This window comes from Perca fluviatilis, chromosome 4 (genome assembly GCF_010015445.1).
Source record: "Perca fluviatilis chromosome 4, GENO_Pfluv_1.0, whole genome shotgun sequence".
Lineage (NCBI taxonomy): Eukaryota > Metazoa > Chordata > Actinopteri > Perciformes > Percidae > Perca > Perca fluviatilis.
The window spans coordinates 19702879-19728237 of NC_053115.1; the positions used below are offsets into that span (position 1 = coordinate 19702879).

A 25359-nucleotide genomic window follows, 5' to 3' on the forward strand; every position below is an offset into this window, starting at 1 on the left:
TTGTATCATGAGATGGACGGTCCTTGACACTTTCCTGTTGCAGTAAGATCCACCTGGCTCCTTCAGTTGAAATAAAAGCCATTCCACTGGATATCTTCTTTTTTTCTTGAAGGACATGATTGTGTGACGACCAAAAGACAATTTGTCAGCACTCCAAACTCTTTCTTGTGTGAATGTTGGGGATGATTCACTAGTTCTTCAGATGATCATAACCAGACTGCTGGAAAAGCTACAAGAGAAAATATGGCAAACTGCAAACAAACAAGCCCCAAGCAGAAAAAAAACGTGTCTTCTGTTCACATTTGATGAATGAAAAACAGATAACGAAGATAGAAGAAGGGTGTGTGACAGAGAGAGCGAGAAAGGCCACTCATAAAAGAAAAAAACATGTCTCTCTCTCCATTCCTGGTGTGGATCAGTTTGTTTTTGGTTGCCTTATCAGTGCAGAGCGGATGGCTAAGCACTGATTTATGACAAGGTATGACGGTGTAAGATAAGAGGGTTTTTAGCCTCCATGTGTCCGTGCAATCACTGGCCTCCTTCAACACTCCATGTGAGGATGGAAGGAGGGACTGTGACTAAGATTTCCCTCTGTCACGCATGTTACCTCCTAACGGATAAGACTCTTGCCTTACTCTGTGTTTTCTCTCATATCTTTTCATCTCTCTCTCATTCTCTAATCAAAACAGGTACTTGTCGAAATTGTCTGCATCTTCCACTTGGAAGTACAGACTTGTTGCTTTCAGTACAAGTGTGAGCCTAAAGTCAAATAGCCATGAATTGCTGGATCCTACTGTAAAAAATGGTTATGAGACACTACCACTATGGTTTTGAATGTGTTGCATCATGACTGTTCAACTGTTGGAATGGTAATTTCAACATTTCTCTGTCTATCTCCATTCGTGCACATACTCAATCTCACTGGGCAGAACTGCCAACAATAACATGCCAGAGATATCACAGCCATTTTCTGATTTAATGTTGGTATTTAGGTGCATAGCCTGTAATTTGAACAGGGGACAATATTATTTGCCCATTTCATGCCTGGTGTGAAGTAATTGCTGAGTAGTATTGACATTAATGGTTTACTAGAACCAGAGGCCTTGATTTGATTTGTTCAGGGCAGAAATGTTATCTTGCATTTTTTTTTTTTACTCTTTTTCTGCCTTTTCTTCAAGCCTTCTCAGTTTTGCAACTATAATTTGACTCCTTTGACTGAAAAACCTCACCATTCAACCCCACAATTCAAACTGGGAAACTTATCCTTATATGTATATATTAACTTCTTGCTAACTAGAACCATTCAAATATCCTCTCCCCACTGCCCCTAAGCAGCCACACTCTGCACACCGACCCCTATGGTCACGGGTGAGAAGAAGGTGGCAGGGTCACGGGGTAGGATGTCCCATCTGTCCATCAAACATGAAAGCAGCCAACTCAACAGGCGCTGGTGTTTTAAATGGGAGGGGTGAGAGCGTCACTCAGCCAAGGGAGTAAAAAGGCCATGGATTACACAGACAGACAGTAATCTATAGGTCTGTCAGCCTGTCAGTCAGCCTGACCTTTGGTGGCTTTGCTTTAATTGCAGGCTGGGATGAGAGAGTGGGGCCCGCGTTTAGCAGACAATTCACATTATCCATTTAAGTTGTAATGGCTGCCAACATGTTTCATCTTGAATGACTTTTTTTTTTTTGCTTTCAAAGCACATATTTAACCTATTGGAATGTAAATTGAAGTTTTAGCCTGTAATTGTTTTTCTGTGAAGCCCCCTCATTTTTGAGTGATGCAGGCCGTTCCTGCTGGTAAAGACCATGATATGCAAACATTCCTCTGGTCACATACTGAAGTCAGTGGTTCCTTTTTGGAGGATACTTGAACAAACTCCTATGCTGATGGTGGTCTAAGTTGACTGCTGCCCTGTGAGATTGGACTTTAATACCGCACCTGTTTGCTGTTTTCTGCAACTGTGTAATATACGTCTACCTTCACACCCCGGATAAGCCAAGCTATTACCTTGTCAAATTATCACAGAGCCCATCTGACCTAGAAACAAGACAGGTGGCATATGATGATGAATTGCAAAAGTAAAAACAACCCATGAAATATTTGGCATCTTGCAAAAGCTTGAAAATCAATGCAACAAGAATTCCAACTGCAGTCATTACGGGGGAGGAGGGTACTCTCTACCACCACCAATGTGTCGCACCCACCTGGATGATGCAGCCTTACGACGCCAGCCGCTAACCACACATCAGCCCAGTAGAGAGAGGGGAAACCAGAGCACCCGGAGAAAACCCACGCTGACCAGGGTTCAAACACGGTACCTTCTTGCTGTGAGGCCACAGTGCTAACCATTGGGCCACCGTGCTGCAATAGAATATGTTCCCAAACCCAACTATTTCCATGACAATGTTCAATAGCATTCCCACTGTCTGCATTCCTTTGTGCCATGTCTTCCCCCACTTCAGCCCCTTCTCATTTTGCTCCAACTCCCTCCATTCCCACTACCATCATCTCGCATCATACAGCCACTTTTCCACTTAGAAAAGATGAATGCCCTTGACTGACGGCCATCATGCCCACTTTGTTTTCTCCACTCCTCTGCTCCCATTTATGCCAAACAGACAGACAGACAGACAGACAGACAGACACACTACCAATGAACAAGTTAACATGGACTCTGTGTCACTCACAGCATCCAGTCAGCTTATTCTCACCAGTTGGTCTCCCTACGTTCTTTTATTTCCCACAACCCTCACCCAACTTTCCTGCTGTGTTTCATTGAGTGTTTAGATCAAATCTCTCTGTGTGTGTGCATGGGTCTTTTTTTGTGAGTGTATTGGTGTCAAATGTCATGCCTATGAAATATAATCCATTACTGTTAAAGGAGGCACATACAAAAGAGAGTTTTGATGAAAAGAGGCAGAGATGCAGTTCTTGAACACTTGACCATGAAACTCATTATGCCACTAAGAAATTACTAAAGGACCAACTCAAACACATACATATAAAGCTGCTGCTTTTCCTTTTGAAGGATTAAGTGATAGACGATACTTAGTATGAACAGAGCCAGTGTTGGGCCCAAGAAGTGAAACACTAACAAATAACATCTCACATTTGTGGGGCTCAAGCTGCTCTTACCCAGGCCAAAGAAAAAAAAACATAATATTATTTCTGGGCTTTTCCCAAGTAATAACAGCTCAGGAGTTACCTGTGATAACCTTTCAGGGAATATCTGTTTGTTTTATTGAGAATATATTTAAGAATTGTCCGAGTATGTTGCTGTTAAATTTATTTTTCTTACTGTAGGCAAGCTTGTGGTTGCAGAGCTTAAGAGACTGGAAAGGCAGAGTTTGTGCTCTGGGTGTGATTACCTTCAGAATTATTGCTGAGGTCAATGCTATATTGATCTGTTGGTTCACCGGTGCACAGTTGGACACTAATGGTATGGATTACTAGATGAATGTTATGTTTGATTTGTTTGAAAAGAACTTCTCTTTAGGGAGTGTGTTTTGACGAATATTGACCTTCTACGTTCATGTAAGTGTAAGAGACCGAACTAAATATTTATATTTTATTACCCTCATGTCATAAGCAAAATAATAAAAAATTTTACCTGATAATGGTGCTAGAAGGATAAACAGTTATTACAATTCTTCCTGAAGGGAACATGAATGTCTGAATGAAATTTGGGGGTAATCCATCCGATAGTTCTTGGGCCATTTCTCTAAAACCCACAAATGTGAACCTCATGTTGTGTTCATTTGTGAACCATAACTGTCTGCACAAAATGCTGTACCAATCCATCTAGTAGATCTTTAGATATATCACGGGGTAAGTGAAAGCTTTGACCTGGAGGTGGTATCAACCAAAGTTACTACGATTCATCCTCTGGTGACCATGAATGTCAGGACCAAATTTCATGGGAATCCATCTAATTGTCGTTGATATATCAAATTCAAAAAACTTTATTTTTCCTGTGAGGGAACTTCAACTTTATATCTCAGTCTTGATTAAAGTGGTGGACTAACCAACATACAGCCGGTCTTATGCATGCCTGTCTAAGTCTTTGTGGCAAAACTCCCACTCTCTGTTAACTGAGCACAAAGCCTGTCAGACAAATAAGCAGGTCTTCACTGCAGGCCCAGACTCCAACACCCCATCTGAGGATCTTGCCACGCTGCTCAACAACCAGCCGCCTGATTGTTGAACATTATTTGGTTGTCTCCTGCCTGTCATTTGGCATTAGTGCACGAGGCTCGGCCCGGGATCTGCACTGACGCGTACCTGGTTTGGGGTGACCCTGCCTTTGTCCCGCAGCCACGTTGGGTCAAGTGGATGTATGCAGCAGCAGAGCATGCAGTATTATGTCAACCGTGCAGAGGCAGATGGGCTTCTGGCACTCGCCCATTAGTAGCTTGTAGTATGATAACTCCACAGATGCTGGTGACCCCGGAGCTCAACTGGCTGACCTGGCTGGCCATTTGGGATCGAGGGCAGGTTTATATTCACATCACAAACCTCTAATTGTTCTCAAAAGTGCTCATTTCACAGCCAATATTGAATAAATGCACAGCATGCCTTGAGCTATGCAGCGCATTTAACAAAGGATACCACATTTTCCATCAGCACACTTAATCCAAATGCTCCAGCTGAGTTTATTGAATACATTTCTATCCAACTGTTTTAATGCATGTTTGCAAAAAAAAACATTTGGTCCTTTGGCTAAGGAAAAAAAAATTGTCTCTCTCTCCCGACTCTCCATGTGTCCTGTTAGTTGAAGACACGTACTACCAAACATCCTAAGTTCAGCTGTAGCCAGTGGCCTTTGTTGCTTGTCATCTTGTCGCTGTCTCCAGGGTAGCACAAAACTGCCACATGGTGTGTGTGGACAGAGGAGACAAAGTCATTCATTAAAATAACATAAATGCCATCTTAGCTGGGAAGCGGCAATGAAAGGCCAGACGTATTGCTCCTTGTTTGAATATGTCATTATGTCACATCCTCTTGAGTCATTTTGCACAACACTAGCTGATGGAACCACATGCATTTTATTTAGTCAACTTTTGAGAAATTTGCTTAAAACTTGCACAACATGTCGATGGAAGCATAACTGTTGAATCTCATTAGATGTGACTCTAAACAATTCATGTCTAACTCTTTCTTCATGCTGGAGCTAAATACTTTTAATGTGTGAAGCACAAGCCTGACAGTCATAGGAAAATACATCATCACCGAACACATTATGCACGCATTTCCCCTTTCACCCTGCTTCTTCCACCTGCAGCATGCTGGGTATTAAAGAAAGAAATGTGTGTTATCTCAATAGGTTGGTATGCAGACAGGGGCTAGTGGATGCTGGCAGGACCAGACAAGCTGAGGAAAAGAAAAGGTGTCAGAGGAAGCTGGGCGATTAAAAAAACGCAGTGTCTATTTGCACCCCCGGTACGAATAGCCTCGGCCACACAGCTGAGCTATTTACACCCTGTGACGTAACAACAAAAAAACGTTGCTCGCGTGCACCAAAATCATGGCGGACGTTCATCTTCCATGACCGCAGAAACTGGCATATTAGGGAAGTTTTGTCTCTAAAGTTTATAACAATTGAATTTCTAGCGGAAAATGGATACTACAGTTGCGCTTTCTGTCTTCAGTGAAAGCATACAACTGTTAGTTTGTTAGTTAGTACCTATTTTTTTGTATACAGTATGGTTACCTAGCAACCGAGGCTTGAAGAAACCAAGTGGTAAAAAGTTGTTCAACTTCCTGAAAGAACTGCTAGGTTGCCTTTGTACCAGGGGTGCAAATAGCCTCACCCTAAAAAAAATGGCATTAACCAGGCATAGAGAGGGAGATTTAAGATAGATGGGGATGTTATATATTTTTTGGAAGAGCTGCATGCGTGACAACATCTTAAAATAATCCGTACAATGTTCTGGATGGTGTGCAAGGCTGGCGGAAATGCTCAAACAATCTGAAGAGGTTGATGCAGGACCGGAAAGTGATGAATGATTGTTGAGGTATTTGTTTCCTCTTCACTCCTCACTAAGAGATAATTCTGTTTTATTTTGTAAAATAGAGGAAGCAGCATTTTGGTTATCTGACATTGGCCATCGCCTGCTGTAAATTGAAAATCATCCAAATAAATGGTTGATTGAAAAAGGGAAAAAAATATTGTTTAATAAAATAGAGCTTTGGTCTTAACTGCAGTCACAACTCCATATCAGACCTTATCTGGACTGCTTGGAGGATTGAACCCTTACACATAAAAGCACAGTGGTGTCTCTACTTATCTACAGTTTCCTCCACTCTATCGTCACCCTTATTGGGACCTGCATCACTGTCTGGAATAGGAAGTGCAATGCCTCAGACTGCAACTCATTAAAAAAAATAAGCTTTTGTTGCATGGCCTCCAGAACGGCACATACGTGCTTCTTGATTGGGACAGCATTTATCGGTGTCTTCCAAATTACTGTTGGGAAAATCAAACAGTTTTCTTACCTGAGACTGCCATGGTTAAGGTTAGGTAAGGTTTAGGCACAAAAAAAGACGTGCTTAGGCTAAGATAAAATTCTTGGTCATGGTTTAAATACATTGACTGTCGAAAGGAAACGATAATGAACAGCATTCTCTTGTGTCAAAGTCCAACATTTTGTTCATCCACCTCGACTGCCTCCCTCTGCATACTTTGTAGCTTTATAACAACATCTCATAACTGTCTTTACTTAGGGTCATAATTCCCATGGCTGGTTTTGTGGCATTTGCTGGTAAGATATTCTGTCCAGGGTGTCTACCATAAATGCTATATCAGCATTTCACTAGCACAACTATCACAGCTAACATCCCTCCCACCAAGCATTTGCCCACATTCAGGAAAAAGATTTTCAGAGCATCTTGAACCATTACCACCAGGTCACAGTTCTTTCCGAAAGCCAAAGAGTCCTCAACATTCCCCTTCATTATCATTTGAATTTGACTCTTAACAGGCTGGAGCTGAACAATTTCTTCTCCCCTACTAGCACCAAACTCTGCTGCTGTCTGTTGTATTTACAAAAATATAGAGCCAATAGTGAGCATTTTGCGTGTCTTATAGAATAGTGCTATTTGCTCATTTGACCTATAATACGTGTGGTGAAAATGTAGCACGTAGCTTTTTAAATGATGGTATGTGCAGTTTTTACATGTATATACGTGCCTTACTCCACTGTCTGGCCTTATTCCTCTTATGTTGGCAAAATGCACCTTCTCTAGGTGTATATATGACTTTTTTTTTACCAAAGCTCGCAGCGAAGCTCTGAACTCATTGTTTTGTCCGCTCGGGACATCTACTCAGTTATTAAACATTCCTGTGTGCAATCGCTCCAGCGTGCAGTGGGGATGTTCTGGGTTTCCCATGGCTTTTCCTGAACCGCTAAATGGGCTTGCTTTCAGGTTGCCTTCAGGGCTCCTCTCCGGGACTTTGCTCTCCAGTTTTCTAATGCTCTCTCCTCCCTCTTATTTTTCTCAAAGAATATAGCGGAGTCTCAGTCCTGGACTGGAGAGTGGAACACCCAAAGAGGGTGGGGGGGGCCGGCTGTTGAACCAAGCGGACTGTACAATGGACACTCTGCTAAATGTCTCTCAAAACCCCTCCAACCCCCCCTTCCCCCCAAAATGACCCTTAATTACCAGAAGCGAGGGCATAAACTTATGTTTGTTCACCTATTATTCTGAGATTAAAAATCAGTGGGATGAGAACTGATATATCGACGTCTTTGGCTCAAGAGCTATGCAAATTTTAACTCTTCCAATTGAATAGAGGATTAGGAGAAATCCATATATAAGAATGAACAGACTCATGTGAGAGCATTGTGCATCTGGGTGTGTGTGTGTTGGTGCAGCTGAAAAAGAGGGAGAGTATTTGTTCTGAGTGCCAGGTCAGAGGTCAGCCAGGGAGGGAAGGGTTTTTCACTCATTCACACCAGCGCTGTCCCATTATTCAGCCCTTTCCATAATCCCTCTAACCCGAGTTGTCACCGCTGACCACTGCTGCTGCCCCGACCAGCCTGCTGCAAGCGACAGCACAGCTACAACAACAAACACAGCTTCATCATCATTACAGCGGCTTGCAGCATCTGCGTCACCCCAATCCCACACTCACAAACACTTGTGCATACAACGGCCAGCCTCGGGCCAGACAGAGCCTTGGGATGGAGCATTTTATAAACAAAAGTAAGAAGCCAACCAGTGTTTCATCATCTCCAAAATCCAGAGATTAGTGTTGTAAGGGAAGACAGTCAGACAGTCAGACCTGCACACTGATTTTCTGAAAGGCTTGGCTTTATAGTATTTACTGATCAGCATCAATATGGATTTGTAATTTTTCTTGCCACCTCGAGTTTTTTTCTGTGAAATGTAAAGGTTTCATGCTGCTTGAATGTATCCCACTATACTTATGTCTGTGTAACCAAGCAGAAAACATGAATATAAAAACTAGATAAAAGGTGTTTTGTCACTTTGTGAAGCAGCAACAGTATAGCACCATATCTCAATTTAATTGTACTTGCTATTTTTTAAAACAGCTACAACAGTGTTCTTCCCCCCTATAAAACATTACTTAAGAGGTGCATTTTTCCAATGTCATCCTCTCCTCAAACCATCCCACCCCAGTATCCCCAGTATCATGACCACCCTCCTCTCTCCTGACCCATGATGCAGCAGGCACCCTGCCTGACCCCCCCAGAGATAATCCGGATTATGCTGAAGTGTGTAAGGAGGCCAGAGAAGAGCTTTCACCCCAAACCCCTCCTGTCCTTTAACCTTTCACCTGCAGCCCTGCAGGGCTGTGGGGGGCAGCTGTCTGTGGCAGTTTGTGTTAGGGGAGAAGAAATGGTAGTTATTATATGAGACACCTCAGGCTTTTAGTAGTCACAATGCATTGGTTTGGTTAGGTCTTTACTGAATGTATATCTAAAGAAACTATAAAAAAAAATATGAGTTTTTCATCATTTTTCACTAACCGTTATATATGTTTCTTGACTGGAAAATGAAGAATAATTATTTATTATAGTCCATCCTTTTGTGTAATAGGTGTCAGATTTGGAATTACATGCATAGTATTACCTCTCTCTGCATGTAATCCCACTGTATTCACTTTTGATGACTACATATACAGTATAACATACATTTAATGATTGGTTTTGCAGACCAGACACAGTCAGAAAGGGAAACTAAATGACCTTTCATGTCAGTTGATGTATTCCTGCTTTACTCCCTCATGCTTTAATTAACCTTTCCTGTCATGTAAAACAGCAGAAATAGATTTGTTATAATCTCTCATTGCCACTTGGGAAGCAAACTCACAAATCAATCTTTCTCTGCTCTTGATTTGTGCTGTGGAAGACAGGTGTCCCTGATTTGATGTGAGGATCAGAGAGCTCTACTTCTATTTCTATGTAAACACACACACACACACACACAGTGTGTCAGTGGCAAATGAGCGTGAAGAGCATCTGAGTGACAGCATCCGGAAGCTTAGAGATAAGACTTAATCTGGTGCCAATTATTTGTCCTTGACAGGCACAGGTAAGCAGCAATCAGCTCCCGTGACATGTGTTCTCAGTCAATAGTCCTGGCCCCAGTGGGTGGTGAGATGCTGATTATGAGGTGCTGAACGGAGGCAAACACAAAGCTGTGACAGGTTGGGCTGATAAGGCTTCCCACTGCTTTTCAGCCTCTCTGATATCAGCAATGACCTCTCCGTCCTGTGCGCTTACACTTACAAAGATACACTAGCATCAGACACTCAGTATGCACTTGGGATTTGCACTGAACACACCCATACTTTCAATCTTTGATTGTATTCACAATACACTGATGGATCCAAAAGTCCTCATACCTAAAAAACCAAGGTAAGGTCTGCTTGGGTTTAGACAACTTTACCTTCTTGGATATGGTATAGAGAAGTATTGTGATTATGGTTAAAGTAATACTTTCATATTTTGGGAAAATATGCTTATTGACTTTCTTGCCAAGAGTTAGATGAGAAGATCAATACCACTCTGTCTGTGCGTTGTGGCATGGAGATAGTCCGGAAGCCTATTGGCTTAGCTTAGTATAACAGGAGCCAGAAACGGCTAGTCTGCCTCTGTCCAAAGTTAAAAATACGCCTACTAACACCTCTAAAGCACACACGTACAGATTACACAAATGATACAGTATATAATATTTAACAATGAGTTAATTAGTGAGCTTTAGAGGTGCTTGTAGGTGTATTTTTTAACTTTTGAAGAGATCCAGGCTCATCTGTTTCCCCCTGCTTCCAATCATTAAGTTAATTTAGCTCCATACTTAATGTACAGACATGAGAGTGGTATTGATCTTCTAGTCTAAGTCTTAGCAAAAACAAGTGAAATAAGCATGTTTACCAAAATGTTGAACTATTTCTTCAAGATTTAGAAAACATTGCCATCATGGTTAAAAGAAACCAGGTTTGACTGATAGTAGGAGATCAAATGAAAACGTAGTCAACTATGTCAAAGTAATAATATAATGTTACCTGTGCATTTGCCTATGGACAAATAATAGTCATTACTTGAACCATGAGGTTAATTGTTGAGGTAATTTAATTCTTTATTCTGTTGAGGACAGTGCTGGTATGTAAGCTGTGTGCGTCCTTCACTTGACGAAGAAAATCCACATAGGGACATATCCCTGCACGCATGGCTGCAGACAAGTTGCAGCAAGGTGGGGCCACACCTCTACTTTATGAGAATGTGAACATGAGTAGATTGTGGAATTCAGACAACATGCCGGGGATGCCTGGGCAGGTATGTGGGTTTTTCTGCAGCCTGTTTCCTCAGAACCCCCTTCTCTTTTACCCGTAACACACACACACACACACACACACACACACACACACACACACACACACACACACACACACACTCTGACGGAAAAGAAGGAGATCTGTAAGGCTGATAGTGGCATGAAAAGAAGTGGCAGCGGTGTCTGAGCACTGCGTCTTTCGACATCTCCTTACAGATTCAATACAGTGGTCGCTTATGTTCCTCTGAGGGCGACCCATGTAAACACCGCCAAGGTACAACTCTTGGCCGAAAGGCTACATACCTTGGCTGCAGAACAAAGCAGAGAGTGACCACAGTGCAGAGGGATCACATCAACAGGTGGACAGACTACAGGCTCAGATTTCCAGCAGATGTCGTTCATATGGGCAGTGGAAGGAACAGATTGGGTTTTACCCAACAAAAAAGAACTTCAACAAAACAAAGGCAATTCCACACGCACATAAAAAGACAGAGAAGATAATTTAGCTCTGTCGGTCTGGTAGTAATTACAAAGACCTTGCTGGGAAACCCGTTGCTATACATCAGATCATGTGGTCTTTGGAGACAGACACTTGTAGCCTATCATTGCTGAATTCACCAGCTGGTTATAAATTCAACCGTTTAACACCGTGTCAAGGCTGTGTTTCATTTTATAACATTTTTCTTGGCTTCAGAGGCATGCCCAATTTAGGCTGAGCTGTAACACACAGGAATGCTTCTGAGAACATCAATTTGTGCTGACAATAGAGCATATGAGCGCTTTGAGGTGGACTGTTATGCCTTACTCCTTATCTCGCCACAGGCATTATTTCAAAGAAAATGTGTTTTAGCATGTCTCGTCTCACAAAGATGTGGCATTTCCCCTGAGTGCAAGTTTGCCACTATATCATCACAGATTAAAATGGTAAAATGAATAGAGTTAATGTACAGTATAACTATAATAGACTCATTGTATTTTAGCTGAAGGGACATGTCTTTTATGTAGGCTTTTAATGCGCTTTGGAATGAGTCCCATGCGCTTCCCCCCATTATGTCCCATGCATTATCCTCTCATACAATGCAATTTTATAAAGTATGGTGCTGCATATAAAAAAGGGTGCTGTGATGAAGCTAAGCATGCGTATACACGCATCACCCACTGAATGTTTTTACGCTTTGGCCAGTCTTTGCTCTTTAGATTAACAGTACATTACAATTAGTTATCATGAGAGATAAGCAGACGTCTATGAAAGGATTTCTTTCCTTTTGATGTTGGCCTAATTTTCGTCAAACCCAGCCAAACATTTTTTCCATTGTGTCCGTGGTCTATCAATAGCAGTTAGATTTGGACAAATTAGGCAAGAATAGTGTGTTTTAATGTGGTTGTTGAATGATTAACAGTTGGAAAAACCACAAGTATATAATTATAATATATAATTGTCATGCAAATTTACAGAAACAAGATCATTATTTTATTTTAAAAGTTTCACATAGTTTAAATTACAATAGTATTTTATTATTTTTTGTTTAATTTTGTTGCCAAGAGAGTTTTTATCAGGTAATATCATTACTACAGTATCATTTCCCAAATTAAAAAATTTGTTAGCATTAGAGTATAAAGAATTGAGTTTGGACCTGCTGTGGTTTTTGTTTTTTTCATGAAATGTGGATCATTCAAGTCATCTTTGCCAGACTGAAATTAGGTCTGCTCCAAAAGTGATAGATATGGATCCAGTGATCCTGAACGGACGACCGAGACTAGAGGAGAGAGAGAAAGCTGACAGGCTGTCAGACACTCAAAGTCAGTCACTGCTAACTGCTAATGTGATTTTTATTTGTAACGTAGTAGGTTATCTGTCTGCCTGTCTAGCCTGTCTCGTCTGTCTGTCTCTGCACTCTCATTGAACTTTTCGGTGACCTAACCACTGTCAGACTTGTGACAGCCAGCAGGCTCCCATTCAGATGCCCCTGAGTGTGATTCTGAGTGCAGAGGTGATAAATGTGGGATGTCAGCTGGTGACATCTGGTGTCCCTGAAGCTCCAGTATCGTTGGACCGCTGGGCCTGCCAGAGCAGCTAGCTGAGTGTGTGTAGTTGACAAGCAGACAAGGAAATGTACTGTTTTAGGTGTGTGTGTGTGTGTGTGTGTGTGTGTGTGTGTGTGTGTGTGTGTGTGTGTGTGTGTGTGTGTGTGTGTGTGTGTGTGTGTGTGTGTGTGTGTGTGTGTGTGTGTGTGCTTTTTTTGCATGAGTATAGATGTTTAAAGTAGGACATCCAGTGGGGCTGTGATTCATCATGATGTTGCTGTCACCGCCTGCACCCATGTCCTACTTTACTGTACTTAATGCATGTGCTCCTCTGATCTCTGAAATTCACGCAACACAAACATCAGTAACTAATTTCATTTCAAATTGGCTTTGAATCTAGCCTGGGAAAACTACGGTGGCCGGGAAGTGCAATGCAACATTACAAAGAATGAAACACTTTTACATTTTGGAAAACAAATTTACATTTTGGAAAACAAAATAACATTTTAGAAAACAAATTTACATTTTGGAAAACAAAATAACATTTTAGAAAACAAATTTACATTTTAGAAAACAAATTTACATTTTGGAAAACAAATTTACATTTTGGAAAACAAAATAACATTTTGGAAAACAAAATAACATTTTAGAAAACAAATTTACATTTTGGAAAACAAAATAACATTTTAGAAAACAAATTTACATTTTGGAAAACAAAATAACATTTTCGAAAACAAATTTACATTTTAGAAAACAAATTTACATTTTGGAAAACAAAATAACATTTTAGAAAACAAATTTACATTTTCGAAAACAAATTAACAAGATGCAAAACACTTTTACCAGTCCCGAAACAAATTTACAAATGACAGATTCTTCACGGAAAGGGAATGTACCACATACCGGAAGTGATGAGGTTTTGTATACATGTCGCCTTGACTACGGCAGTTATGGATCGAATGCGTCAATAGAGCCGCCATCTTGGAACAGGGGAGGCACTGCCTTATATACTGTCTATGGGCCGTCCTTAATGCATCAGCGTCAATGTAGGCAAAGGTCTAACGGAAATAAAATCACTATAAATCGTCAAAATCTCATGCGATGTTCTTGTTTTTTAAACAAAAAGACAAAGAGACTAATTAATGTGTTAATACAAAGAATATTTATTATAATCAGTTCACAGATATGAGTACAAACGGAAACTTCACCCTTCTGAACTAAGAGGTTCTGCTTCAAAGTGAAGTTTAAACAGACTGAAATGTCCAGGCTCACTCCCCACTAATGATTCATTTATTTCTGCATGTATTTATTTATTTAACGAGACTTTAAGTCGGTTTCGTCGTCCACAGTCCGAGTCCCGCCAGACTCCCTTTAGGAAACCTGTGATTTAAACTTCCGCAGGCTGTGACAGTCCGCTGCCCGTTTAGTCCTGGATCTGATTCTCCCGGGCTTCCCTTCCCTCCAGCGGGCCCAGCAATACGGCCTGGGTCTCCAGCTGCGTGGTGTCGGTTTTGGCTCCCCGGAATGGGCAGTGAGCTCCAGGTCCTGCAGCTGCAGACGGACTCAGCTGCCCCCTGCTGTAGCTCCGATCCGCCGCGGCTGTCGATACGTTCCCCTGTTTTTCCAATGTTTCCGTCAGGTCGCGTGTCATATAAAAACTCCAAACACCGACCACACGTAAAGTCACCATAAACTTCATTCACGCCATATACTCACTCACAACAACACAAATTGACTGCGCGCCACCAACACCTCATCACTTCCGGTATGTGGTACATTCCCTTTCCGTGAAGAATCTGTCATTTGTAAATTTGTTTCGGACTGGTAAAAGTGTTTTGCATCTTGTTAATTTGTTTTCTAAAATGTAAATTTGTTTTCGAAAATGTAAATTTGTTTTCGAAAATGTAAATTTGTTTTCTAAAATGTTATTTTGTTTTCCAAAATGTAAATTTGTTTTCTAAAACGTAAATTTGTTTTCGAAAATGTTATTTTGTTTTCCAAAATGTTATTTTGTTTTCCAAAATGTAAATTTGTTTTCTAAAACGTAAATTTGTTTTCGAAAATGTTATTTTGTTTTCCAAAATGTAAATTTGTTTTCTAAAACGTAAATTTGTTTTCGAAAATGTTATTTTGTTTTCCAAAATGTAAATTTGTTTTCTAAAATGTTATTTTGTTTTCCAAAATGTAAATTTGTTTTCTAAAATGTTATTTTGTTTTCCAAAATGTAAATTTGTTTTCCAAAATGTAAATTTGTTTTCCAAAATGTAAATTTGTCTCGAGCTTTGTAAAAGTGTTTCATTCTTTGTAATGTTGCATTGCACTTCCCGGCCACCGTAGAAAACCCTGACGAACTTCCGGCAAATTTGAGATTTGCTCTGCAAGTCACTCTGGCCAAGAGCCCATTCAATCCCATTTCCAATTTTTCCAAATCGAGGCACCAATCACAACCGTTGAGGCAGGCTTTACACGATGACGATAGCGCAGCGACGGCGAGCAGCTTTTTGTTTACATTCAACATGACGGCCACCGAAGCGCAGCAACCTGTTGATGCCGCTGTAGCTGCTACGTCACCCGGATCGTTGGTCTGATTGGTTGAAGGACTATCCAGTTGCGCCCAGAGGCATTTGAGCGGCATCCTTTGGAAATGGGCTGTGAATGAATTTTGCCCAGACCCACTATCAGTTACAACTGAGAAGGGTCTGGTGTCAACCAGGCTACTTTGAATCATTCATTTGTATAGATTGTACAAAATTCTCAAAAACAATACCCTGATATATTCATATCACCACATGTGATTCCACTGAATGTCCATAAACACCCAGGCCTCCTATAATTCAGTGTCCATGAGAGGGGAAGTGAGAATGAAAGCATGTGTGTGTGTTTGGAGGCATCTTACGACAATTACACGGGTGACAGCCATGTCTATTCCTATTTACTACCTTATCCAACCCACTGCGTGCCGTGATGCTGCAGCGTGACTACAGCATTTCACAGTTCCTGAAAGAGCTCAGAACACCAGCAGCTGAGAAGCTTTCTGGCAAAGGATTCATGTCAGTATTTCAAAATGTCTTGTGCAGGTGGAAAACATCATGTTGCCTTTTATTCCCAGTAAAGTAACAAGACGTTCTGCTTCCTCTTAGTCAAGAAAAGCTGTTTTAGGGAGTCTTTCTCAGCATCAGAGAGTCTCTCTACGTTTACACGTGGCCGGCTATTTTCATAAATGGACATTTCAACCTCTTCGTTTTCAAAAATAACCTTGTGCACAGCTGTCAGTTTTCAGAAAAGTGTTCGTTTACATGTACCCGTGTATATATGCCATCAATGCCGTCAAGAGCAAGCCAAACCTGTAGGTGGCAGCGTAATGAGAAGCTCAAGCCCACGTTAGCCAATCACAATCCCGAAAATAGCAACAACGGCAACAAATCACTTCCTCTCTCTTCTCTTCCTCACTTTCTCGGCTGCCTAAACCTCCGTTTGTCTCAGTTTACATGCAAACGTGCAAATGAAGTTTTCCAAAATCTCCACTCTGGCCGGAGTTTTTAGAAAGAATCGTTTTCAGAGGCAAATTCTCCGTTTGCGTGTAAACGAAGGAAAATGTCTTTGTTTTTCAAAATAACCATGTACGTGTAAACGGGGTATCAGACTTGGCTGAGGAGAACAGTAGGGGCGTTTGTCTGATCTCATTAAAATGGAACATGAACAGGTCCTCTATCTGGTCCTCTAGTTGTCTCTGCAAATAGAACAGCACGAGTGCAGGCTCCACTTTCCCAAGCTTAGTTTTGAAAAAGAGCAAGAGAAACAGAGAGACCTCCTATCAGATTCTCTAACAGCTCGGGAGGTAATGGGAGGACCGGGAGAAAAAGCTGCTTTCCATACACCAGATCTCCACTTATCTCCCCTCACACCCCGAGTGTAACTTAAACTCACACTCCAGCGATCTGCCCTGAGCAGTATGTAAGCCGTTTGAGAAAAGTTTCACGTTAGAATAGTTTTAACAGTGATATGGAAGAAAGGATGCGTCAATGTTATGTATGATATGGTGTGAGACTAAGCCCTGGAGTGGTCAGCATCTTCTCTGCTGACGCTGAAAATGAGAATTAACAAGAGGAGATTATAGTGAAGGCCATCATCTCCACTTAAAAAAGGTGAAGGAAAGCCAGGGTCAGACTGCCAGGTCCTGAACATGATCTGTCATTTGGCTTTTTCTAATGGAAGCCATGTTATGTGATGCATCTCAGGATACCAATAGCAATGAAGCATAGAGTGAAAAAAGAAAGAGAAAAAAAAACAGCACAGGCCAAAATGAATGGTCATGTTTTCTTGACACCTTAATGCTGCCATAAATCAGTGTATTGTTTGTCTGTTACCATTCAGTTCTGACTCTTGTGAGAGTTACTGTATGCCTCTTGCTTTTGTCAAAACTGCCATAACCAGATTTAGCCTGTCCATCACCCCATAATGGCAGGATGTAATTGTAGTACTGGATGGGAAAAAAAGAACAAACAGCTTCTGGAAACTAATTTAGGAAAGTCTAAGGGAAGATTCGGCGCACCATTTGCATACTTTAATGACATCAGCATTTGCATACCGTTTGTGTGTGCGCGTGTGGTTTAGATTTGTAAAGTAAATAGAGAGAAGATCACCTCTTAAGTACAGAAAGAATGAAATGACTTTGGCAAACCAAAGGGCATCTCTGTGCCAAAAATGAGCAGCCTACACACTTCTCTTGTGACTATGTCTGTGGTTTGTGTTTCCCAATTGTATTTTATGTTTTTCTGCTACAGTATAATAGGCACACCTTAAAGAAAAAAAACATTTATTTCTCAATTTTTTTGCCTCTTATAGAGTTAAAGTCTACCGGCACCGCTCACCACTTCTCCTTTTTGCTGAACTCGACTGACTATCGGATCCTTCGCATGGATGAGGACCACGACCGCATGTATGTGGGCAGCAAAGATTATATCCTCTCTCTGGACCTGCACGACATCAACAAGGAGCCGCTCATAGTAAGAAATGTCCCACAAACAACAATCCTCGCTGAGCTCTCTCAGGTTTACATCTAACCAACTAGTTGATGTCTCCCTGTCAGATCCACTGGCCTGTTGCCCTCCAGAGGAAGACTGAATGTGTCCTGTCAGGGAAAGACACCAATGTAAGTATTCAAATAGCGTGATATTAAATTAAAAGGAGTGCTGTTCATTAGTTTTTTAATTAATCAGTCCATTACCAACAATTTTGATAATGTTTATTAAGCAAAAATGGCAAACATTTCGCTCAAAGGTGTTTTAAGCCTCCAATGTCGCCTTCCAAGCAGCTAACCCTAACCTTAACCTTAAACATAACCATTGCCGCGCTGCCTGGAAGGCGACGTTGGGGGCTTAAAACCCCAAACATTTCCTGGTTCCTGCTTCTTTAAATATAATGATTTACTGCTTCTATTTTCTTTAAAATTATTGTAAATCATTTATATTTGAGATTTTAGACTGCTGGTCAGATAAAATGAACATTTTAAAAATGTCACATGGGGCTCTAGGAGATTGTGCTCACTTTTTTACTAAACTTACATTTTACGGACTAAATGATTCATCAACAAAAACAAAAAAACATTGGACAGATTAATGAATAAAAAAAAAAAGCAATCATGAGTTGCAGCTCTAATTTGCCGATCATGCACACAGCTCTAAACCGTCTTCACTTTTGAGCTGCTGCACATTTAAACAGTCATCACTAAACATCATTTTATCTGGTGATACATCTGTGTAAAAATCACGAGTGTGTTTTCAACGTGTCTTTTTGGCGCCACTTAAGATTTGGATGTGGCACCGGGGTCAGTGGAGGACGCGTCCCGCTCCGTCCAGCGTGTGACTGTCTCTGCATCCCTGATTGCTGATTGCATACAGCTGCCACCAATTAAGCTCCAGCAGGAACTTGGAACGTGCGACATTCAGTCGCTTCCGTTGAGAGCTGAAAACCTATCTCGTACATATTACAGATATTTCAAATTCATTTTTTTTCACATCTAATTTAATCGAATTTTCTTTTTTGCACAATAATTACCCTGTACCCTGTGTTGTCCAGGCAGGCAGACTAAATGAATCAGCCACTGGAAGCTACAGGCCTGTCTGAAGTGTTAACACGATTTACACGTTCAAACACAGCCACCGCCGGTGCAGCCCCCATAAGGAAAGTCATCATTGAAATTCATATAAAAACCAGATCCTTCTCTTTTGATTTTGTTCTCACTGGGACCCCCCCACCCCGCCCCGCCCCGAAAACACACACGTACACACACTCGTCTCAACCATGTTAGGGGTGAGCGCTGGCAGGGTGATGAAGCTCTGGCTAATAACCCTGCTCTCCCCTGCTGGTAGAGAGCACAGGCTGATGTTTATCCAACTGGAATGTTCATTTATGCGTGTTTGGTGACCCATGCCTCTCACTGCCTCTGGCTACATTGTGTGTGTGTGTGTGTGTGTGTGTGTGTGTGTGTCTCAGTGGTGGATTTGAAAATTTCATAACTAACATAAGAAATAAAATTGGCTACCAGGAGACATCTTGGCAATCCTGGCCCGCTCTTTAGGGAATGACAGATGATGACAATTCAAAAGCAATTCAGAGGGGATGTCGGTTCAGGCAGGAGGTCAAAGGCAATCATCCCCACTGTGCTGTCTGTGGGGGAGCACAACTGTGCGCTGAATAATACACACAGGCCCACATGCGTGAACACACACACAAACACATCCTCTCAAACCTCTGACTTGTGCATCTGTCGTGTTGCTAAGATCTGCCAAAATGGCTCATCCCCCATCCTGCATACAATCTTTTTTTACGCTTGGTAACTCCTTTCTTTTCCGCCAGCTGTCACTAGCAGCAGACATGACGGACAAATCTGAACAGATATCACCGGCTTCTACATTTCTGTAGTTGGGAGTTTTGATTTGGGTGGATTGAGACCAGAAAGGCAGGCAGCTGGTTGGACAAATAGAGACTGGAAAGCTGCAGACCTCAAAAGCACAGAGCTGTTTTCACCAGCAGCACCTCTTTGTCTCCAAAAAAAAGTGTTATCCTTGTCTAGATTCTTACCACTTAGATAATTAAAATAAGAAATAAACCACATCCGTGTTGAGATTTTATAAAGCTCACAAGTCTCTTCTGAAAAAAAAAAACCTTATTGGATTTTAGAATCCCAGTCTTGTTTAGACAAACCAAAAGGTTTATCAGTTCAAGTCCGACAGAACATTGAATTGTATCTACCCTCAATCCCCATAGCAAACACTCTTCACAGCTGAGAGGCACTGCTTTTCTTGGTTTCTGTCACACAGTTATATGGTGTTTGGAAACAATTCCCTACGATAGTGTGGTCTGATGTGAAGCCTGGGCCAGGCCGACACACAGAGCCAGGGAACAGAGCTGCCAAACACAAGCCAGCCAACAGCGAAAATGATAGATGCAATGGTTTTAAGCCAGGCAGAGGGGTTATTAAACATCAGTGGGACATTGTGTATTATGTAACACTTTTTTTCAATTGCACTTTCATGATTTGAATCCGTTTTTTTTTTTAGTCTCTAATCCTAGTGGGTTTTGTTTTTGCTCTCCCACAGGGAGAATGTGGGAACTTCATCCGTCTGATTGAGCCGTGGAACCGGACCCACCTGTATGTGTGTGGTACGGGCGCGTACAACCCCATCTGCACCTATGTGGACCGAGGACGCAGGTCACAGGTAACCAAAGACGCATCCGGGCAGCCGTGGAGACATTTTGACCTTTACTCTCTGCTTCTTTTAAGAAATGTATCTGTCAATCCATCTCGGGTCAGAGAATCTCCTTCTGCTCTTGCTCCTCGGTTTCATGGGTCCTGCTTCTCTTCCATCATTTTCTGCCTCTTACTTTTCATCGATTTGTGCTGTTTCACGGTCTGAGAGACTCAAAGGAAAAAAAAAACTCACGGCCAGTCCTATCTAGATCTCTGTTATTATTGCAAAATTGCTGTTGGTAAGGTACCTAACTGCCAACCCTTAGAAAATGCTGAGGCACCAATCTTCTCTTACCGCTGGGAATAGCATGTTGACAGTATATCTAGCAAATACCCTTTCTATCCATCCGTAGTACCCCCCTCACCTGTTTATACACAGCAGAGCCTGTGGCCTGTCTTTCTATCTGGCTGAGAGCCTCTGAAAGGCCATCATTACTGATGGAGCCTCTCATCCATCATCAGCCTTGTAGCTCACCCCTTCCTCCCTCCGTCCATCCCTCCATCCCTCCCTCGCTCCAGCACGAGGGCCACGCAGAGCTGCAGCAGCTGCCAGCCCGGCTACAGTCCGCACACTTACATTCACCACTCTGCCTGTTTAGTCTCACTGTTCAAAGGGAAGGTTCAGATTTCAATGTAAAGGTCAGTCCAGGCTCTTGTCATTCAACTTCTCCCCGAAGGCCCAAATGCTATGTGACTTCACACTGTAAAGATTTTCTCCAGCAAGAGTAGATGTAAACAGAAACCAATTGTTCCGAAATTCTTCCGCTTTGCACATGGAGGGCTTCACACATTTACGGTCCTCCATTAACTCTCAACTTGTTCCCTTAACTACAAACTTTTTTTTCCTTTTTAACTGCATCACTCTTTTTCAGAGCTCCTTTCAGAGTATTTCAGAGTTTGTGTCAACCTGTCGAGTTCTGCATGAAAAACCTATAAATTTTGAGAAAAGAAAAAAAATCCAAACTACACTTAGTTTTGTGATTCAATCATGTATGTTAAAAGTTGCTAATAACAATCTTGTTCCATCCTTTCCACTGTATTTGATACTGCTAGATGTAATTTTTTTTTTTTTTTTCAAATGTTGGTGTCTCATTTTGTTGCATTTCCTTTTCCTTTTCTTTCCTGGCACTGCATGGTTTATGCATGGAGTTTGCAGCTAAGTTTGCTTGACACTGAGTCTAATCTAACATGGTTACTAAATGATGAATGTCACCCACCAGGCTCTCTTCACTCTACTTTGACCTCCACTTTGACATTTTTCTTTCCATTTTTTTATTTTTTTAGAATTGTTCGTCTTCGTCAAGTCAACTTGTTTTTTCCGGTCCTTCGCTTTTGCACAATTTTCCTCTTCTGTTTATGTCATGGTAATCATCAAGATAAATTCACTTTGTTCTGAGCTGTCCAATGTCGTAATGAGATGGCCCACTGTGCCATGTCTCTGTTTTAGGGGTCCCACTACCTACAGGCACCCCAATCTGGAGGGAGAACAAGTCGGGCAGCAGACTACAGCACCACATCAGAGCCTTTGGAGGCGAAGGTGGGCTGAAGGGAGTTTTGTAAAGGCTTAAGTTTGGAGCCCACCTGGAATACTTTTTTAGCCTGAGTTGGAGTAGTAGAGATATCACAGGTTTTCCCAGATCTTGGAGCAACAGAAACAGCTCGCCAAACTGCTGAATCTGAAAAACCATACCAAAATATTAGTTTGAATATATTGATTTGCAAATGTAGAAAACCTGCTTCCCTCCAACAGCACTCAAGACAAAATAATGCTTTGTAAATGTACCGTTCTCATGCCACTGGAGCCTTTAAAGGCCCTGAAAACATCATCCGATTCTTACTATGAGCGATTGGCTCCAACATGAACGCAACATTTTTCTCCACATTTTTTTTTTTTTTTCTGCACACATATTTTTAAATCATGCTTTATCTTGTTACTTAAAAACATATCCAAGAACGGCTATAAACAACTTGCAGCTTTGGCATTATTTCTGCTTTCCCTTACATATTTCCTACCTGTCAGACATCATTAGCCAGCTTTTGAAATACCCGACAAATAATCCATGTAGACACATACCCAGTGTTGACACAGATGTTCAAGATGTCCTCTTGCACTGTGGAATAATGAATTCTTGTTTGAGCCACTAACATCAGAAGCATGGTGGATGAGTTTTGGATTGCTCTCAGCATTTTCCTCCACCTCTTCATCTCATAGATAACTGGCTGTGTATGCTTTTTGTTCCCCTCAGCAGATCCAATAGTGCTGTGAGAGACTCTGAGACCTCGTCATTGTCACTGTGTCTGTACACTGATCACATTATTAGATTGATGCTATTAAAAACTTCTTTTAACATCTAATTATACTTCAAGGTGCCTTGCACATGCTGCATTTAAAGAATACCCACACACACACACACACACACACACACACACACACACACACACACACAAATGATTCCTTAACACAATAAATCTGTTATCAAATGAGAAAGGAAAACGAGAAAATTATTGATGATGTTTTTCCTGATTCTTTACCATTTATAGGAATACATTTTCCGACTTGAACCTGGTAAAGTGGATTCTGGGAAAGGAAAATGCCCTTATGACCCCAAACTGAACAGCGTCTCTGCTTTGATCAGTAAGTGCCTGCTTGTTTTTTTTTCCTTCATCCAACGTGTACAGGCAGCTTTAAATAGCTATCTGTGGAAAACAAAGTAGTTCTGCAATATTTCTAGCAGTATAGTCTTTGGTTTTAGTCTGTGCATGCCTCAAAAGGATTGCATGAATTCTGTGAAACTCTACATTATGGAATTCAATATTTTCTTTCAGTTTTTGATTATTCTTCTCTTAGTCTGTTCGAAGGTAATAAGCGCTTCTGATTATGGGAGACTTTAAATTTTCTTATTGTGCATTAGATTGCACCAATGTACAGTTTGTGGCTGCAACTTTATTTCATTATACATAATTAATCTGCCAATTTTCTCCATTAATCATTTAATCATTTTGTGTATTTTTGCTTAGCAGTCCAAAAACCCAAAGACAACCACTTTACAATCATATGAGGCATAAGAAATCAGCAAATCCTCACATTTAGGAATCTGCAACCAGATGATTTTTGGCATTTCAGCTCTAGAACAGTTATAGTTTTTCATCAGAATGTTCACTTGTTTTGTCAGACTGATGTGTGTGCTCTCATATCGGTGGGTGGTCTTTTGTTGTGAGCAGCTTACATGTGGTCAGACGTTGCTGTTGATCAGTGACCACCTGCCCTGTGTGTGTGTGTGTGTGTGTGTGTGTGTGTGTGTGTGTGTGTGTGTGTGTGTGTGTGTGTGTGTGTGTGTGTGTGTGTGTGTGTGTGTGTGTGTGTGTGTGTGTGTGTGTATGTGTGTGAGATATAGGAATGACTGCAATATAACTGTGAGGTCAACATTTTTAACCCAGACGTGACATTTCTAGTACTGCTGGACCAGGTTTGATGAGGTTTCCAAAGTATGATGTATTTTGGCACTGTCCTGTGGTTTTTAAAGGCATTATAATCATGATTCAGAGTAAATACTTATAAATGTGAATGGCCACAGCTGCTGTACTGTACGTGCCACTATTCTGATTTTGATGAAACCAGGAGGGATGAGGCTACTTTATTGATGAAGTTTCAATCAGACGTGGTAGATAGAATTGTGTTCTACACATGAACCTGAACATTTTTCATCTGTCATGATTTCACCTCTGCACACACCCTTGCTTCTTTCTCTGTGACTGACAGATGGAGAGCTGTATTCGGGAGTCTACATTGATTTCATGGGAACAGACTCCGCTATCTTCCGTACACTGGGGAAGCAGACAGCCATGAGGACGGATCAGTACAACTCCAGATGGTTAAACGGTAATGTCTCAACTCATGGCTTGTTCTGCAGCCATCATTATTTCTTTCACTCATCTCTTTCCAACACCGCCCTGCACATCGTCTGTTCCTAGAGCTGCGCCGTCTAGGAATGAGATTGTTGATCTTTCCAGCCTGCTCCACATGACCACATGATCGTTTGACTCGAAGCATAAAATGCACTACGCTAATTGTTGACGGCGTGCCTGTAGAGCCTGACCGCAAGCCAGGTCAGTAATGTAGTAGCAGGGAGAAATTACTGAATGTCAATAATGAGTCACAGTAGCCTCCGCTCTCTAATGAACCATGATTGTCACAGCGTTATAAATGCTGGTCAGGAGCATTCAGTTGATGTTGCCAAATCAATCACGGTCTCCCCCAGCGTAACTGGCTCTGAGATTTTGCTCTGACCCTGTTTCCCTGACAACAGTCCCATGGTAGTGGCACACTGAATCGGGACACCTGTGTCCTGCTAATCAGCCATGTGGAATCCCTCGAATATTTCCCCTCCCCCCATTACATGGTTCCTGGTTACCCTCCCTCCTCTTGGTTTTGGTTTGTCCTCATTTGGGACCCTGGTCAGTCACAGTGGGGAGGGGCACCCAGCGCTGACCCAGTAAGTCAGCCAGTGGGACCGCGCTGTGATGCCATATTAAGCATTGTTACTAGGAAGAAATAAAGGGGTGGGTTTAGGACAGTAAAAGTGCTATTCTGGGCTCCGGGCTACTATTATTTAGGTTACAGCAGCAATCATTCTCTATAGACATCCGCCTCATCCAGTTTCTCTGTGAGGCCTTCATACATACTGTGACATCTTCACTGTCATCAGGTTAGTGAGGGTAAGGCTAAAATGCGCTCCGAAACAGTACTTAGGCCTCACGTGTGTCCATGTATGCCT

General features: G+C 41.6%; 1 protein-coding gene across 4 annotated transcripts in view; it reads left to right on the plus strand.

Annotated features, from left to right (window-relative positions):
* Positions 1 to 25359, plus strand: part of sema3fa (sema domain, immunoglobulin domain (Ig), short basic domain, secreted, (semaphorin) 3Fa) — a 53719-nt gene that overhangs the window by 15208 nt on the left and 13152 nt on the right. For 2 of the 4 annotated variants that reach the window (XM_039798715.1, XM_039798716.1), the window contains exons 3-8: positions 17677 to 17837; positions 17921 to 17983; positions 20433 to 20552; positions 22032 to 22121; positions 23126 to 23219; positions 24345 to 24464. In XM_039798715.1, the coding sequence (XP_039654649.1) occupies positions 17677 to 17837; positions 17921 to 17983; positions 20433 to 20552; positions 22032 to 22121; positions 23126 to 23219; positions 24345 to 24464 (648 nt within the window). The remainder of the gene's footprint in view (positions 1 to 17676; positions 17838 to 17920; positions 17984 to 20432; positions 20553 to 22031; positions 22122 to 23125; positions 23220 to 24344; positions 24465 to 25359) is intronic. The other 2 variants (XM_039798717.1, XM_039798718.1) reach the window with 1 other exon arrangement.